This window comes from Acinonyx jubatus, chromosome B1 (genome assembly GCF_027475565.1).
Source record: "Acinonyx jubatus isolate Ajub_Pintada_27869175 chromosome B1, VMU_Ajub_asm_v1.0, whole genome shotgun sequence".
In the NCBI taxonomy this organism is placed as follows: Eukaryota; Metazoa; Chordata; class Mammalia; order Carnivora; family Felidae; genus Acinonyx; species Acinonyx jubatus.
This window is the reverse complement of record NC_069382.1, coordinates 199230730-199243314: the sequence shown is the minus strand read 5'-3', so window position 1 is coordinate 199243314 and position 12585 is coordinate 199230730. Positions and strand designations below refer to the sequence as shown.

General features: G+C 63.5%; 1 protein-coding gene across 6 annotated transcripts in view; it reads left to right on the top strand.

The window, feature by feature from the left end:
- Positions 1 to 12585, top strand: part of RGS12 (regulator of G protein signaling 12) — a 120972-nt gene that overhangs the window by 105875 nt on the left and 2512 nt on the right. For 5 of the 6 annotated variants that reach the window (XM_027071333.2, XM_053217657.1, XM_053217655.1 and 2 more), the window contains 6 exons: positions 49 to 122; positions 614 to 740; positions 2748 to 2844; positions 4200 to 4270; positions 4615 to 4768; positions 6141 to 6602. In XM_027071333.2, the coding sequence (XP_026927134.2) occupies positions 49 to 122; positions 614 to 740; positions 2748 to 2844; positions 4200 to 4270; positions 4615 to 4768; positions 6141 to 6602 (985 nt within the window). Of the gene's footprint in view, positions 1 to 48; positions 123 to 613; positions 741 to 2747; positions 2845 to 4199; positions 4271 to 4614; positions 4769 to 6140; positions 6603 to 12585 lie in introns of those variants that run through there. The other variant, XM_053217658.1, reaches the window with a different exon arrangement.

The following is a 12585-nucleotide window of genomic DNA, read 5'->3' as shown; positions in this document are numbered from 1 at the left end:
CCGCCCCCGCTCTGACTCGGGTCTCTGTTCTTTCCACGTGTTGCAAAGCCTCTGGTGCTGCACCAAGACAGTAGCATCCTGGAGTCTCGGGACCTGCGGCTGGAAAAGCGGACTTTGTTTCGGTACGAAAAACGCCGGTGCTGTTCCACGGGGTCTCCTGGGCCACACGTCCGTCTCTGGGGGCGTCCCTGCCAGCCCTGCGTGCACGGCTGGGAAGGGAAGGCAGGCACCCGCTTTGTGGGGTGGGGGGGGAGTGGGGTGGGGTGGGGGGTGGCGGTGGCCACACTGAGTCCCCAGGAGCCCGCAGCCGGTCACTGTCTGTCCTGCCTCACAGGTGTCCCCTGGGGTGGGCAGGCGGGACAGCACAGTGCTGGCCATCCGCCAGGACGGGCCCCCTCTTTGCCCGGGATGACAGCCCACTGAAAACCTCGGAGACGCCCCTCCCGGCTTCCTTCTCGTGCCGAGGGTGCCCCTCGGCCCCAGCCTGGCACGAGCTGCTGAGCCCCAAGGTGCCGCGGGTCACCTGTGGGTGCCACGTCATCCCGTCCTTGAGAAGGAACATCTGAGTGTATATTTGCAGCAGATGTGTTCGTGTTCCCCCCCCTCCAACCAGGCTGGATCTGGTCCCGATCAACCGGTCAGTGGGACTCAAGGCCAAGCCCACCAAGCCCGTCACGGAAGTGCTGCGGCCCGTGGTGGCCAAGTACGGCCTGCACCTGAATGAGCTGGTGGCCAGGCTGGTGAGTGACCCGGGGGGCTTGCGGCTGAGTTCCCCACGCGGCACGCCCAGCGCCTGCTCGCTGTCGTGGCTTGCCTCTGGCACCCCTCACACGGGTGTGTGAGACCTTGGTCGGGGCTGGGGCGGGGGGGTGGTGAGGGGGGTGCGGCGTGCAGGCCCGCCTCTGGAGCTCCACGTACGTGCGTGTGTGACCTGGGGGCACGCCAAGGCCCTGGGGGGCGGGTGTCCTAGTGAGTGGAAATGCTCCCTGTTTACTTACACCTTGATGGTTCCCAGGGAGCTCTGGATGATAGCTGAGATGTGGTTTGGGTCCAGAGAAACAAAAATGAGAAACCAACCACTGAAAAGCCCTGGAATCTCCCCACCGTCTGCAGATCTGATGGGCTGGCAGGGAGCCAGGGGCACGGGTACGTCCCGCACCCTGAGCAGTTGCCAGGCTTTGGCAGACGGCCTTGGGTCCCTCTCGTTTACATTTCCTGAGACCTGAAAATGCGCCATGTCCAAGCAGGGCACCCGGGGCATAACGTGAGCAAGTGAGGGAGACCGCACGCGGGGACAAAGAAGCCGCAGTGAACCAGGGCAGGGTCCTTTCCCCCTGTGGCCAGATGGTTTCGGGGGGACGTCCTGGGGCAGGAGGCTGGCACTCCCGCGGCCCGGTCTGTGCCGAAATCACCGATGTGTTGTGGCGCATTGTGCCCGCTTACCGTGAAGCGTGGTGGTTAATGGTACAGTGTTCGCCCTGTGGTCTCTCTTCGTAGAAGGAACTTTATCAGAGCAATCTATGATTTCGAGTATTTGGAGGATTTTAATGGTCTCTGAATTGGGCCCCAGATCGTTCAAGAGCTTTGAAATGAACGAGGGGGCCGTGTTGCATTGTTCACCGGGATCCTGAGGGTAGCCCGGGGCCGCTTCCCCAGCTCGGCAGGGAGGGCCGCCGTCGGAGTCTAGACTGTGCCGGACGGAGAGGGACTTGGACTGGGCGCCACCTGGCCTCCTGCTCTCACTCTGAGATCCTGAGCTAGCGCCTCACTGCTCTCTGCCTCAGTCTCCCTGTCTGTAGAATGGGCTTGTTTGCTGGGTGAGCTGCTTTCTGGCTGCTGAGACCCTCACTGGGAAGAGAGGGTCAGCCGCCTTGGGTCTCGGGCCATGGACACTTCTTGTGGCATGGCTTGTGACAGATGTGGCCTCGCCAGTGAATACGGCCACCTAGGCGGGGAACATGGAGAGCGGGGCAGACCCATCAGCCGTCGGTCCTTTTCCTCGGGTCTGGCACCAGTCACTCCGACTTGGCATCTGGTCACTTTAATTGTCCTCTCGACCGACGGAACTTAGGAAGGCAAACTGCCAGTTCCGATTCCTTTCTTTGAACAGTGGCGTGGCCTGGGCAGCAGGGTGGTTCCCCGAGGGGAGAAGGGTGGGCCCCGTGGCCACAGCTGAGGGTGCCGCCCGGGACCTCAAGCGGCTCTGCGAGCTGTCGCCTCTGCCTGTCTGCAGAGGAAACAGTTTGCTCTCGCCCTTCGCCCCCCAACCGCCTCTGAGGGTCAGGGAGGCGGGGTTTGACGCTCGCCTCATCAGGTGAGGAGAGGTGTGCAGAGTGGATGCGACGTGTAAGACGCCGGGTCTGTGGACTGAGATATCCGCCGCGTTCCCCGAGCGCTCTCCCCCCCCCCCCCCATCCTGCGTCTTGTTCCACGAGCTGTAGGCCAGCAGCCCTGCGCACGCACATCCCTCGGACCGCAGGCGTTCCCCGAAGGCCAGCCACTGCTCAGAACCCGTGTTACCCACGTCGGCGGTGTGTGGCCGGCCCCAGGTCGGTCCCCTGCGTTGCTGGCTGGGCACCTACCAAGCGCCCTCTGAGGCAGCCCTGCCCAGGTGATAGGGCCTGGGGGCACCTGGCACGTGACTCCAGCAGGCCCAGCACGGCCTTCCCGTCAGCGGCTGGAACACACACAGCGTCCAAAAAGTTCTGACCCGGGGGAGTCACTCCCTGCACCATCTCTGCTTCTAGAGTGGAGAGAAGGAGCCCCTGGACCTCGGCGCCCCCATATCCAGTCTGGACGGGCAACGGGTCATCTTGGAGGAGAGGGAGCCCTCCAGAGGAAAAGGTGAGCGAGGCCTCTGTCCCCAGCCTGCTGGGGTCCCCCTTGCTCTGCCTCCTGAAAGCCCCCACGCTGCTACCCCGTGGTCTCATTCGGGGCCTCACAGGGCAGGATCCAACCCCAGCCCGGTTCAGCCCTGACCGCGGGCGGGAGGCCAACAACAGGGACCGGGAGCACGAGGGCCTTGCTCCAGGAGCCACGCGCCTGCTGGCACAGCTGAACGCATCCTCTCGGCCGCAAGAGGGGTGGGTGACAGGCCTGCCAGGAGCCCCACGGGATTGCTGCGCAGGGTCCAACGTGCCCCGTCCCCGGGCCGTAGCCACAGTGCTCCCTCCTGGGAGGCCTGGAGGTGCTGGGCCCGAGGGTCACAGGCTGGGTCCCCCCCGCCCGGTGCCCAGCCTCGGGGTCAGCAGTCAGTCCTCCACGCTTCGCCCCAACGCCTCAGGGGCCTGCACTCTCCTCAGAACACCCAGCCGCCACCTAGGCGCAGGGCAGTAGGAAGCATGCCTCCCGGAGAGGGCTTTCCAGAACCGTCTGCTGAGTCCCCGGGCGCAGAGATACTTTGCAAGGAGCTGCCGGATGCGACTCAGGGCTGCGTCTTCCCTTTCCCAGGCTCCCACCCGGCGGGGGCGTGTTCTGCTCTGAAATGTAGTTGGGCTCACAGGTCTCGCCCCCCACCCCGGGTGGCCTCCCTGACTGCAGTGTCCTGCTCCTCTCTGCCCCCTGGTGGCGGAGGAGGGATCTTCCGGGCCCACCCTTGGTCCCGGAGAATGCTGCGCTCTTTCGGGGGCCTGGTGGCCAGACGGGGTGGGGTGGGGTGGGGTGACGGTGGCACCACAGGCGGCTGCACCCAGCGTGTTTGCAAAGCTGCTCTCAGGCAGGAGCGCTGTTATTCCTCTAGGTGATTCCGGGCCAGCGGAGTGGGCTTTGGACCTCTGGTGCCGGCAGAGGCCGGCCTGTAGCCCTGACTTGGGGCAACAGCCATGTTTGAAAATAGATCATAAATGTGAGAATCTTCTGCTGTCTAAAGAATTTTCATGCCAGACAGTACCTGAAACGAGCCTTTCTTTCACCACGTCCAAAAAGTCCCCATAACTGTAGGGTGGAGCCACCATTCTCCCCCCCCCCCCCCCCGCCATCTTGCCCCCGACGCGGTGGGTGGGGGACGGTGGTCTCTCGTCCCTTGTTCTGAACCGGCATTTTGGCCTGTGTGTGCATATGAAGTGAGGGATCTTGAATAGCTTTGGCTTCTCGACAGCTTTCTCTCGAAAAGATATAAATGTGATTATGTTTAAACGTTCAGGCGGACTTATGATTCACTGTAATTACAAAGCTTATCTCATTGTGTTCGGTATCCACAGATAAACAGAAAAGTGCACCAGTCAAACAGAATATAGCGGTAAATTCCAGTTCCAGAAATCACTCGGCTACGGTAATTCCCCTCTGCCCTCGTCCACCCGGTTTCCTCGCTCCTGGCTGGCGCAGCTCAGGTCGGGCCCCTCACGCCCCTCTGTCTGTCGCCCGTTCATGCCCAACAGCTCTCTGCTTGGGCCGGCCCCGCACCCCTGCTCCCCTGCAGGTGCCCGGCTCCCCCTGACCCTGGGCCATTGGCTCTCTGTTCCCCTGCGTTGGGGGTGGGGTGTTTTTGTAAACTTCATCATTGCGACTGCTTTTTCCGCAAGGCACGTAAAGCGTGTGTCGACGCGATGTGTCTCAGGGGTCCTTTCTGTCTCTAACTGATGGGTTGTGTGTACTCTGACTTTCCTTCTAATGCAGGGAGAGGAGAGAACACTAGGCAAGTCTAATTCTATTAAAATAAAAGGAGAAAATGGAAAAAATGCTAGGGATCCCCGGCTTTCAAAGAGAGAAGAATCTATTGCAAAGATTGGGAAAAAAAAATATCAGAAAATTAATTTGGACGAAGCAGAGGGTATGTGTACTTTTTAAAACTTCCGTGTTTTCTAGTGAATGCGATGTCAGTTTTCCAGGGCAACCGTTAGAACTTTCTCTGAGTTAGTGACATCAGAAGGATGCTGTCCTGCCTTACCCCTGCATCAGCCTGTGGCTCTCGGTGTAACTCTTCCCTCTTTTCAGACTGAGTATCAGGCCCCTGAGGAGCCAGGGACTGCCCTTGAGGGGCACAGCAAGCGGTCCCCCAGGATCTGTCTGCACCCCGCCCTCCCCACTTGTATGAGGGCTCAGCTAGTGTCAGAGGGCCCCGGCCAGAGTCCCCACCAGCAGGGCGGGTGCCAGGTGGGGAGGAGGCAGCTGGGAGGGCCCTGGGCTCGCTGACCTTGCCGGTCAGAGGCCCTGAGGAAGGCGTGTGCCTTAGCCTGTTGGGCTGGATGCCCTGTACTCCCCGGGCCTGCAGGGGAGAGAAAGGTGGTCCAAGAGACCCTAGGAGAGGTGATCTCTTATGGAAACTCCTTTTTCTTCTGAAAGCCTGTAACAGCAGAATCAAATCTAACAGCTGTTACAGCGGCCTGAAGTTTGATCCAGGGAGGGCCTCCTAGTCAGCTGGGCTCCCAGCTAGCTCCCCTGTGAAGGCCAACCTGAGCCTGCTCGCCCCGCCTCCCCCGGCCTCCATTGGCCACCGAGGAGGCAGAAGTAAGACACACGCCTGCTCACTGCTGAGAGTCTTTACGATTTGAGATCTTAAACTCCTGGTCATTTTTTGAAAACTAAGAGTGTAATTTAAATGCTGGAGAAAGCTCAGCTTAGACTCTGTCTACTTTGGACGGTGAACTCCAGTGACGGCTGGCGGAGGCCCAGGTAAGAGGGCAGGAGCTCTGGAGGAGGCCAGGGGCAAAGGGCAGGCTGTCCACAGCCTCCCCCTCCAGGAAGGTGGGAGACAGACCACCTTCTGCCAGAAGGTGGTGACCCCTCAAGGCCCAGCTTTCACACGCTGCCGTCTTGGGGGGCCGCGGGCTCACTCGTGCCTCCGGTGCCCCCCCCGCCCCCCAATCATCAGGAGGGTCCGGGCCTCCAGGTGTAATCGGAGTGTGGGCGACAAACACATCACCAAAGCCGTCCGCACACAGCACGTCCAGCAGGTGCTTTGGTCTGTTCGGGTCTGGACTTCACACAACTTAGTTTTGGGGCCTCCCCTTAGTTTGGGGCCTCCCCGCAGTTCTGAGGGTGCAGGTGGTGATGGAGGGCGGCGCCCGGTCGGCCCGTGGCCTGGAGTTCAGGGCAGTGGGACAGCCCACGACCAGAGCTTTCCAGACGGTGAACTTTTTGCTGTGCGTGCCCAGCTCTGAACCTCTCTAAGACTGGGTTGCTGTGGGGTTCTTTTCCAATAGAGTTTTTTGAGCTCATTTCCAAAGCTCAGAGCAACAGAGCAGACGACCAGCGCGGGCTGCTAAGGAAGGAGGACCTGGTTCTTCCCGAGTTCCTGCGTCTGCCCCCCGGCCCCTTGGAGCTGGCCCTCCCCCCGCCCGCCGCGGCTAAGGGCCTCGGCAAGAGAAGCTTCACCAGCAACGGCAAGGAAAAGGCTCCCCGGGCCCAGGAGCCGTGGGGGCCCGTCCGAGACTGCCACGAGAGCCCGGGGACGAGCCCCAGCTCGGCCGACAGCCCACCTTTCAGTGCCCCCCAGACCCCCACGCCCCACGCCCAGGAAGCCGAGGCCGGGGGCGTCCAGACCATGGAGGGCGAGCATGTGGCCGACCTGACGCTCACGGGGGAGGGGGACATCAGCAGCCCCAACAGCACTTTATTGCCGCCAACCCCCACCCCGCAGGACTCGGCCGGACCTCCGAGACCAGGTACCTCCAGGTTTGACCCCCCCCCTCACCTTTGAGTCTCTGCTAGTCCGCTGTCCGCCCGCTGTTGTCCACTCAGTTTCCAATAAAAAAAGAAACACTTATGGTAAGTCACCCTCTACCCCAATCCTCTAGCTGATGAGGCGTTCCGGCGTGGCCGCTATCGTCACGGTCCCCGTGGGCCGGCCGCCTCTGCCTTTCCTTTAGGAGCACGTGTGCGTGTGTCCGGGACGGGTCACAGAGGGGCTCAGGGCGAGCGGGCGAGGCCGCGCGATGCTCCGGAAGTGGTGATGCATCTGAGTGGCCCCCGCCTGGACAGACGGCGGTGCTCTCCCACCAGCCTCCTCCTCGCTCCCGGGTCCCCTGCTGCCTCTGCGCAAGGTCTGGGGAGTTTCTGAAAACGTACGTGCTGTTCTTAAAACGTGCATAGCTGGCACTTTTAGCGTTTTAGTCTCGAGACTGGAAACCAAATAGCACTTGTCTTGAGCAAGTGGTAAGGCCCCGTGTGATTCGGAAGGGCATCCAGGTCCTCTGTAGGGAGGGCTGCGCCCGCTCGCCCGACTCCGTGAGACTGCAGCTGTGTCTGGCCCCCGTGGCCGGGCCGGGGCTCGGGAGTCCTGGGGGTTCCCGGGCCTGGAATATGCACAGGTGTCCTCCAGACGGATGCTCGAGTTAGCGGGTGTGGAGGTGAGCGATACGGCTGCCCGCGAGCCACGAGTGTGAGGTGTATGAAGCAGGGCTCCTGGCCTTCGGAGCAGCTCCGCCCCACTCGGAACCGGTGTCCCGAAGTGTGTGCATGCGTCACCGGCCCCCGGCCCCCATCCCTCGTCTCTGTGCTGTAGATGAGGAGCCTTTTCAGTGGACACTGTGATAGGGCCACTGGTGGCTGTCCTTTCTCCTCTGTGTGCTCCGTGATGCGCGGACACGGGCTGCGGTCGGCTGTTGGGGGTGACACGAATGCCAACCTTTGCTCCGGCCCCTTGCCGACGGCCGTCCGACTTGTACCGCGGGATCAGGGGGCCGGGGAAGCGCCTGTCGTGTGCGTTCTGTAGATACGTACATATCGGGGCACTTTGGAGGGCACGTGCCACGTGGGCAGGCTCGCCGGGCACCTGCCCACTGACTTCGCACGGACTTCGAACGGACGCCAAACCGGGAGAAGCCTGGTCCCTCCCCGTGTCGCGCCTTCGCACGTCTGCGCTGCAGCTGACTCTGCCTCTCTGCTCTTTGTTCCGAGTCTGTGTTCTTCCAAGAGTAATAAACTCTGGGTCTTGTCATCGGACTGGCTTAAAGCTCTCTTCTTTTTCTCTTGAGCGTTTCTTTCCACTTTCAGTGGGTTCGCCTTGGTACAGTGGCTTAGACAGATGTGCCACTCACTCAGGCGATGCTCTTGAGCGCCTCCTGTATATCCACAGACACAGCTGTTTAGCGGTGAGCATGGCGAGGGGGCAGTTTGAATGAGGGCCCCTTGGGGCAGGTGCGGGGAGATCCGGCCCCACACTCCGGCCACACGGTGGCCTGACGGGTAGGGGCCTCCTCTCCCCGAGAGCACCGATGCCATCGGCGGGTAGTTAGGCCTCCCCTGTCTGCCATCACCTCCAGGAGATGAGAGTCGGGCGTCGTGTGGTAGTCAGTCACCTGGAGCCCGCCGGGCTGGCCGGCCCTGGGTGGGGCTGTGCGCTCCGAGGCTGCGTCGCGGTGTCCCGCCCGCATGGTTCACCCCGCTGGGGGCAGTTTTCCACGGAACCACCATCAGCTCGGGAAGTGCACCCAGGCCAGCGCCCTCCGTGCCCTGGACGTGGCCCCCGGGATGTCACAGCTGCCCTGTGCTGGGCGCCTCCGGCCTGTGGAGCCAGGCCTCCCCAGCCACCCCCCCCCCCCCCGCCGCCGCCGGCTCTTGGCTCCGCTGAGAGGGAGGGCTCCGGCCGCAGGGACGCGGGCCACGAGGGGTGGTGAAGGGTCTGCGGCCACCCGTGTCTTCCTGGAGCCGATGAGCCTGTCTGCCGGGACGGGGCTCGGGCCTCCTCCTGTGCGACACGTGCCAACCCAGCTTGACGAGGGCCAGCCTCGTGGGGGCCTCCGAGCTAGGCTGTCCGTGAGCTCTCTGTTCATGAGGATCTCCGGCCCCACGACAAGCCTGTGTCGGGTGCCTCCCTGTTGGGATGGAAGGAAGCCCGCCCCCGAGATTGCTCCGTCAAGTGAGCCGACAGCGTCTCTCGCTAAGCACTGAATTTTCTCAGCTCGGAGGACAGGTTCCGCCTCAAGTCGCTCTCACAGATTCTAACAATTGCCGTGAAATACTTTTAGCTGCACGGTGGCCACTGTGGATCCGCGCTGGAGACGCACAGTGTGCTGATGCCCCCGCAGCCCAGGCTCCCCAGCTCACGGCCACATCCAGGCCACCCAGCCGGTCGGCCAGCGGCCAGCCACACACCCCCAGGCAAGGGGGGTGTCCCTCTGAGGACCACACCACCCGCCCACCCTGGTCCACAGTCCCCAGCACCCTTGCACCAAGAGGCTGTCTGCGCCTGCGTGGCCAAAGCGTAGAAGTGTTCAAAAGGACGCGTGCACCGAGAAGGGAGCCCGGTGCAAAGCGCCCCTGCCTTAGGCACAGCCTGAAAATGAAGTCTGTGGTTGCTTTGAGCCTAATTCCCAAAGACGCCCCGGGAGTTCGTGGGCGCCCTTGGGCGCTTCCTGTCCTGCAGAGGACCGGTGGGGGGCTGTGTGTCCTCGGGTCCCAGCAGGAGAGTGAGATTCCCAGGGTAGGCCCTCCGTGGCCGTGCACAGGGTGGTGCCGGCCTCTGACTGGTGTGAGAAGATGCCCACGTCCACATCCTCACGGAGGGCGTTGGGATGTGCCCTGTGGGGCACCTGCTTCCTAGTCAGCAAAACGATCTGTTGGAGTGAATCTTCGGTGAGAGTGCTCAGAGCCGGCAGGGCACTGGCAGCCCCAGCAGCCCCTCCCTCAGCCCTCCCCCACCCTCAGGTGGTACTGGACCCTTGGCTGGGATCTGCTCGTGAGAAGAGGGTCAGTGGCCAGGAACCCCAGGGAACAGGGCTTGACCGTGTGGTATTCGGGAGAGGTCTTTGCGAGGAGACATCTGGAGCCGCTCCCTGATGGTCTGGGCTGGGAGAAATCTCTCCTTATCTGCCCCCGTGTCTGAGTGACGGACGGGCCAGGAGGGCCCCACGCCCCCACCCCTCACCCAGGCATGAGGTGGTCACGGGAGGAGCCCAGGTTTCCTCCTCATCGCTGTCTGGCCGTGCTGGCATTGGGGGTGTGGGTCAGGGTCCTGGCTGAGCCCCTTCGGGCCCCTTTCAGGAGGCCAGGCTCCCGGGGACCCCACCGGCCAGCTGCCCTTAGCAACTGTGGGACCCCTCGGTGACCACACGGGCACGGCCAGTGGGGCTACGCACCCCTCCCTGGAAGGGGGCCCTGCTTGGCCATTCCGGCCCGGAGTCTGGGGGGTTCAGGTGTGAGGGGACGCTGCTCAGCGTCTGAGCAGTCTGGGGGGCACAAGTGGCTCACTTGGACACCTCGCTCCACTGTTCCAGTGTCCGGGGTCCCCAAAGGCACACAGTTCTCGGGGGCCCACAGCTTACTTACCAGCGGACAGCTGGAGCTCTCGCTCCACCAACACATAGCCCATCCAGTGGGGGTCGCTGTGGCCCAGGAATGTGGTTTCCATGGGAACGAGCTGAAGAGTTCATCAGAGGCCTTGTGCACTTGCTGGGGGGAGGAGGGGCCACGCCCTTGACCTTGGCAATGAGGGTCGCCACAACCCTTGTCGCGGCTGCAGGCCCGGGAGCCTGTCTGCACATAGCTGCTCGGTGGTCGGCCCCCTCGCCCTCCCCAGCCGTAGTCCTGATGTGTCACATCTGCTCAGTCCCAGGTGATGTGGAAGCCCTGCCTTACTCCAGCCGTGTCCACGGTAGCCACAGGGAGGCCTGGCATGGCCTGGGATGGTCCCAGGGCCCCACCCCACCCCCCCACCACCCCCCCCATCTCACCCTCCCCCCTCCCCCCCCCACCCCCCGCCGCCCCGCCCCACCTCTGCGCTTACTCTTTCTGAATGCTCTCTCCAGTAAAAGCCTGTCCCTTCCGTCCGGGTGACCAAGGGATCCCCCACACTGAGCACACCTGCCTCCTGGGGGGGCAGACAGCCCAGTCCTCCCCAGTACAAACTGTGGCATGCATGGAGGTGACTGGCTTTCTCAGGGATACGTCGGTGCTGGGGGCCTGCCACCAATCTCAGGCCACGAGTCGGAGGGAGCCCTCTGCCGGGGGCCTCGCCAGAACACCCCTTTCCAGGGGAGTGTTCTGGCGCTCCGGCCCCGCTCTGGCTGGGGTGGGCCCAAGCAGACCTTCCCCAGCTGGATGCCGGGCTGGAAGGCTCTGCAGGCTTCCCAGGGCCGACTGTGTTTGCCCAGCCCCCCACAGCCCCAGCTCAGGCTGTGACAAGTCCGTCCTCCCGGCTGCTGAGGACGAGATGGCCCTGGGACCCCCGCGGCACAGCCATGCTCGGTGACCCGCCTTTTCTGTGCGTCCTTCCCACCATGCCTACATAGGTCTGCTCCACGTGACTTCTGGGTCTGAGTGGGAACCACAAGCCGCCAGGGGCCACCTGGGGTTGGCACAGCCAGAGCACCTGCCCACGGCCCCCCCCCAGGACCCCACGTCCACGCCTGCACCTCACGTGGCCCCGGGACTGCACGGCCCCCATTCTCCCTGAAGTCGTCCCCTCCCCCCACTGCGTGCTGCTACGTGCAGGTGCTCGGTACAGGCTTTTGCTGAATGAAGACCCTTAGACCAGTAACCCCCTCCCCTCCCAGCACATCACGTAGTCCAGTGGGCCTGGGGACCCAGTCAGCCTCTGTGAAAGTGGTGGAACGGGGAACCCGGGGCCAGCAGAGGGCTGGGAAGGGCCAGGGGCCGAGGTCTCCTCCCTTCCCCCTGAATTTGCTAGTTCAGCAGCGCCCACGCCTCCTCGGGCTGCGGGAGCTTCTGGGGGGCAGCCTCACAGGTGATCCAGAGAACGGGCACCAGAAGTCCCAGCAAAGGCTCTGGAGGACAGAGAGGATTCCTCTTGGCCAGGGAGGGCCGTGGGACAGGCAGCTGGGCTTGGGTCCCGAAGGAGAGCTTGGAGGCGGCCGAGGGGTCGAGCCAGGCCTCTGGGTCCGGCCCCACTCTACAGCCCTGTGCCCTGCTGTCCCCGAGAGGAGGGGCCCGGCTCTGCTGTCCCGGTGTCCTCACTCGGAGCCTTGAGAATCAGAACAGACCTGGCTCTGTTGGCACAGAGAATGCCAGCGGAGAGCGGAGGGGGGGCCCAGGGACGGACGGCCCACGGACGGCACGCGAGGGGCAGGGGAGCTCCCACCACACCAGATTGCAGGGGGAGCTCCAGCAGGGTCACGCTCGGAGGGGTCAGCCAGGGGGCAGGGTCTCCAGTGCCCTGAGAAAAGGAGGGGTCGGCAGAGCAGCCCGAGTGAGCGGGAGACCAGGTTTTGGGTGTTTGAGGGACACGGGACAGAGGACCTCCATGAGCCTCGCCGAGCGCGGGCCTCGCGCACGGGGCAGAACGAGGTTCCCTTTGGAAATGGCAGCCGTGTGGCCCTGTGGGGTCCTCACAAGGGCCCTGCCGGGAAAGCCTGCTGCACGGCCCCAGGGTCCTGCCCTGAGTCACAGGCCCAGGGCCACCCCTCCCTCAGGGCAGCAAATCTGAGCAGGGCGGGCTGGAAGGGCCTGGCCTGTGGCCACCCTCCCTGTGACACTCGTGTCCTTGACCTGTGGACCCCCCCCACTGCCCTGTCTCCAGAACCAGTCACTCCTTCCTCCCCATCCTGAGCCCACTGAGTTGCCCAGGGGCCCGCGGCCAAGACCTGACCGCCACCCACCCCTGAAGCTCCCTGTGTTCCCAGGGGGTCTGTATGGGGCTGGACAGGAGAATGGGCTCCTGAGCCCGTGTGGGGCCACAGGCCCTTTCAT